This window comes from Eimeria mitis, genomic scaffold, assembly GCF_000499745.2.
Source record: "Eimeria mitis Houghton genomic scaffold, Emh_scaff218, whole genome shotgun sequence".
NCBI lineage: Eukaryota > Apicomplexa > Conoidasida > Eucoccidiorida > Eimeriidae > Eimeria > Eimeria mitis.
In genome coordinates this window covers 6,468-10,937 of record NW_013570506.1, presented here as the reverse complement: position 1 = coordinate 10,937, position 4,470 = coordinate 6,468, and the positions used below count along the sequence as shown (strand labels likewise).

The window sequence follows — 4,470 nt, the reverse complement described above, 5'->3', positions numbered from 1 at the left end:
CATCAGCAGCAACTGCTGCAGCAGCAGCAGCAACAGCAGCATATCTTAGGGTAGATACTGTGTTGCGTCTGTCTGTACTCTGCGCCTCCTCTAGGTTGTTACTGTTCCTAATGTATTTGTTTGTCTCTGGTTATATCTTTGCTTTTTTCTGCTTATTTCGTATTCAATGCGGCTGAGCCGCTAACACATCCCGCGTTGATTCCTTAAACCAAGCAAAAAGAAAAACACAAAATTCTGTAGCTCATGAGACACCCTAAACTGTGTCAGCAGGAAAGCCCCATAAAGTCAAGCCCCTCAGGTCACCCCCCCGAGAACATATAATACGTGCATGCGTTGCGCATGCAACTGCTGCTGCTGTTGCTGCTGCTGCTGCTGCTGCAGCAGATGGGGATCCTTCATCTTGGCTACTATCGGTTACGTCCGCGCCCTCCATAAGCTGTACATACACAACAAATCAATGAAATATATGCATGCAACAACGTGCTTGTAGTCCTTTAATACACAGTGAATCAATATCTTAAACACCAGCATTTATAGAGATTAATAGACCTAGGGGTTAGGGTTTAGGGTTTAGGGTNAATCAATATCTTAAACACCAGCATTTATAGAGATTAATAGACCTAGGGGTTAGGGTTTAGGGTTTAGGGTTTACCCCAAACCCTAAACCCTAAACCCTAAACCCTAAACCCTGAGGAAAGTTCAACAAGGAAGTCAAGGAATTCAGCATCTTAACAAAACACAAACACTCAATCAGAACGGCGAGAAAAACAAAGAAAAAGAAACAGAGGCATTAGTAAAAACAAAACAACACAGAAAGCAACACATACACAACAAGTAGAGAAATAAAATATAGATACAGCGGAGCAACAACAGCAACACCAGAAGAAAGAAGAGAAATAAAAGTATGCATGAAAACAAATATAAAATATCGAGAAAAGCAGAAAGAAAAAAAAAGAAAAAGAAAATAAAAAAAAATAAAATAATATTTTATATACTTGTACAGTTGCTTCGTGCTGGTGGGGGGCAAATGTTGCTGTAGCTACAGTCCGCCAAGAAAGCCGATTAAATAAATCATTTTTCTTTATTTCTTCGATCAGCGGCAGCTGCAGCAACTAAACAAAAAAATAAAATAAAAAAAAAAGAAAAAAAAATAAACAATTAAAGCATAGACACAATATACACAAACAAAAACAAAGAATACACACACAAATAATACAGCAACAAACAAACTACAAACGAACAAACAACAAACAAACAATAAATGAATCAACAAAAAAAAATAAATAAACAAACAACAAACAAACAAACAACAGAAAAAAACAAAATAAAACAATATAAATAAACACAAATACATCATATAGTATAACCTAGGGGCCCCTGCACCAGCTGAAACCCAAAGCACCCTAAACCCTAAACCCTAAACCCTAAACCCTAAACCCTCATAAGCTCTAGGGCCCAAACCCTAGCAAACCCTCGACGCTATTAAACCCTAAGTTTCCAGCTGTAACCCCCAGTAAACCCTCAGCCGTAGTGATTAGTAACCCGTCGTAAACCCTAAACCCTCGTAAACCCTAAACCCTTGATGAAGCGGACCTCATCTGGCGCCTCTGTGCACTGTATTTCATAGGTGGTGAGGGTTTCTCTCTCTTCTTCTCGGGTGTATAGACACCACGAACGCCGCAGCTCTGCATACTTCAGCCGGCTCCGCGTGCTGAGCCGCACAACCCAAACCTCACCACCCCCCTGCTCCTCCCCCTCGATATCTTTGCTGCCAATACCCAGAGCAGCAAACGCACTGCTGCTGCTGCTGCTGCTGCTGCTGCTGCTGCTGCTGCTGCTGTTGGTGTAGCTGCTGCGGTTGCTGCGGCTGCACGTACGCAAACAAAAACAGATGCAATAAATATATATGGCTCTGAGAGAGAAAAAACGAAATAAATAAAACAAGTCAAAGCAAGTTAGCTGCAGCAGCAAAGGGATCAAGACAAAAGTTTCTCTGCACCGATGCTCAGGGGCGCTGTTGCTGTTGCTGTTGCTGCTGCTGCTGCTGCTGCTGCTGCTGCTGCTGCTGCTGCTGCTGCAGGACAACAGTCTCACCACTGAGTCTCTGCCCCCTCTGTGTTTCTCATCATCAGCAGTTGCTGTCTCCCCTGAGATGCCCATACACCTGAATGAGGCCCTGAAATAACAGCAGCTCCCTGCAGCAAATTTGTTAGATCTTGCAGCTCACTCGATTGCCACTCCTGCTGCTGCTCTTGCTGCTGCTGCTGCTGCTGCTGCTGCTGCTGCTGCTGGTCTAGCTGCGTTCTGGATTCTTCTTCTGGGGCGCTTCGTAGGCTCCTCAGGGGCCCCAACGCGAGCTGTCCATACACCCGGATGCGCAGCACTGCTGTGCGAGCACAGGCTGAGGAGGAGTAGTCGAAGTCACAAGAAGAATTCAACCCCCCAGGGGCCCCAGGGGCCCCAGGGGCCCCGGGGGCCCCAGGGGCCCCCCACCGCCGCACCCCCAACCGCAGGTGAGTCAGCGCGAGGCCCCCAACGTCCACGGAAAAGTAATTGTGCTGCGCCAGCAGACGCTCCCCGCAACCCAACACAGTCACCCAACCAGGAGCTGCAGCAGCACACACACACAGCAGCAGCAGCAGCAGCAGCAGCAGCAGCAGCAATAGCAGCAATGAGGGATGCATCTATGAATTGATTTCGATTCTGTAACTCGAGAGAGAAATGAATACGCATGCAACCGAGGTGTATGTACACCTTTCAGGTGTACATACACCTCAAACAAACCCCCTTTCCCCTTCTTCTTTTCTCGTATACTTACTCTCTGCTTCGCTCAGCTCAATGCTGCCGTCCACTGCGGGTTTAGCTCGCAGACCTTCTACAAAGAAGGGGGGCCCCTGGGGCCCCTGGGGGCCCCCAGGGGCCCCAGAGGGGGCCCCACCCTGAGGGGCCCCCTCTTGTGCTGTGAAAATGTCGAGGCCGTATATGATAGCTGCAGCAACAGCAGCAGCAACAGCAGCAGCAACAGCAGCAGCAGCAGCAGCAAACGCAGCAGCAGATGAGGCAGAAGAAGCGAGGCTGCTGCAGCAGGAACAGCAAAAGTACAACGAGACAGACCCCTGATGGCATTCCCTGTAGTATTCCTAAACCCTAAACCCTAAACCCTAAACCCTAAACCCTAAACCCTAAACACTCACTCGGCGCCGCGAGCTGCACAATCGTCCACTCTACGCTCCCCACTTCTCCCCTCACCTCAGCAGCTGCGACCTCTCTCAACGCCTCCTGCACCACCACAAACCCTAAACCCTAAACCCTAAACCAAAGCTGCTGCAACTACCTGCCGTCGTATTGACAGCACCACCAGCAGCAACACCAGCAGCACCAGCAGCAGCAGCAGCAGCAGCAGCAGCAACCGCAGCAGCAGCAGCAGCAACAGCAGCAGCAGCAGCAGCAGCAGCAGCAGCAGCAGCAGACCTGCGTTTCCTCTGTAGACGGCTCTCCCGCTAGCATACGCCTCGATATGATGCTGCAGGGGTCGCTCCGCCGCACCTCACAGGCACCCAGCTGCAACAAACAAAACCCTAAACCCTAAACCCTAAACCCTAAACCCTAAACCCTAGACTTTGATGGGGGCCCAGGATGGTATATCTCAAGAAGCTGAAACTATAAACACCAACGATGAGGGGAACACCATTGTCTTTCTGGCGAGGGTTTAGGGTTTAGGGTTTAGGGTTTATGTGTTGTTACAATTTGCTCTAAGTATAATAAATAAAAATTAAATAAATATTAATATTTACTATTTATTTTTTTTATATAAAATAAACAAAAAAAAAATAATTATTTTATTTATAGTGTATAAATATATCACCGTTTCTGCTGCCCAGTTTGGTAGCTTTGTGCATGCAGGCGGCAGCAGCTTTGTGAGGGTTTCTCTCAGCTGGGGGTTTAGGGGCCCCACAGCAGCAAGCAGCGCAGCAGCAGCAGCAGCATCTGCTTTATTTAATAAGCGAGAAATATGTTTATATGCAGAAGAATATAAACACCTTAAACCCAGAGAAGCAACACGCTGACCCTTCCTTGCTATCCAACACCATGGGCTGCTGCTGCTGCTCCTATTCCTGCTGCTACTGCTACTGCTGCTGCTGCTGCTGCTGCTGCTGCTGCTGCTGCTGTGGAAGGAAGAGCTCCGCCGAGACCTCCTGCGGGTGCTGCCCCCAGATGAATGGCACCGATCTTCTGAAGCATCCGAGGGAACACGAAACTGCTGCTGCTGCTGCTGCTGCTGCTGTTGCTGCTGCAGTTGCTGCTGCTGCAGTTGTTGCTGCTGCAGGTGCTGCTGCTGCTGCTGCATGAATTGACAAGGACTATTGGAAGGAGAAGACAGCACAGCACCCCACCCTGCTCGAGGCGAGGGCAGCATCAGGGGCCCCTCAGGGGGGCCCCCAGGGGGCCCCTCATGGGGGCCCCCAGGGG

General features: G+C 49.0%; 1 protein-coding gene across 1 annotated transcript in view; it reads right to left on the bottom strand.

Moving 5' to 3' along the window:
- Window positions 1–1,353: 1,353 nt before the first annotated feature.
- The window catches only part of EMH_0003960 (uncharacterized protein), a gene marked incomplete at both ends in the record, with an annotated part of 7,834 nt that continues 4,717 nt past the window's right edge, over window positions 1,354–4,470 (bottom strand). The window contains 7 exon segments of the mRNA XM_013496581.1: window positions 1,354–1,386; window positions 1,594–1,867; window positions 2,095–2,608; window positions 2,819–2,989; window positions 3,195–3,279; window positions 3,472–3,578; window positions 4,069–4,470. The exon segment at window positions 4,069–4,470 is cut by the window's right edge and continues 2,422 nt beyond it. Coding sequence (XP_013352035.1) covers window positions 1,354–1,386; window positions 1,594–1,867; window positions 2,095–2,608; window positions 2,819–2,989; window positions 3,195–3,279; window positions 3,472–3,578; window positions 4,069–4,470 — 1,586 coding nt within the window.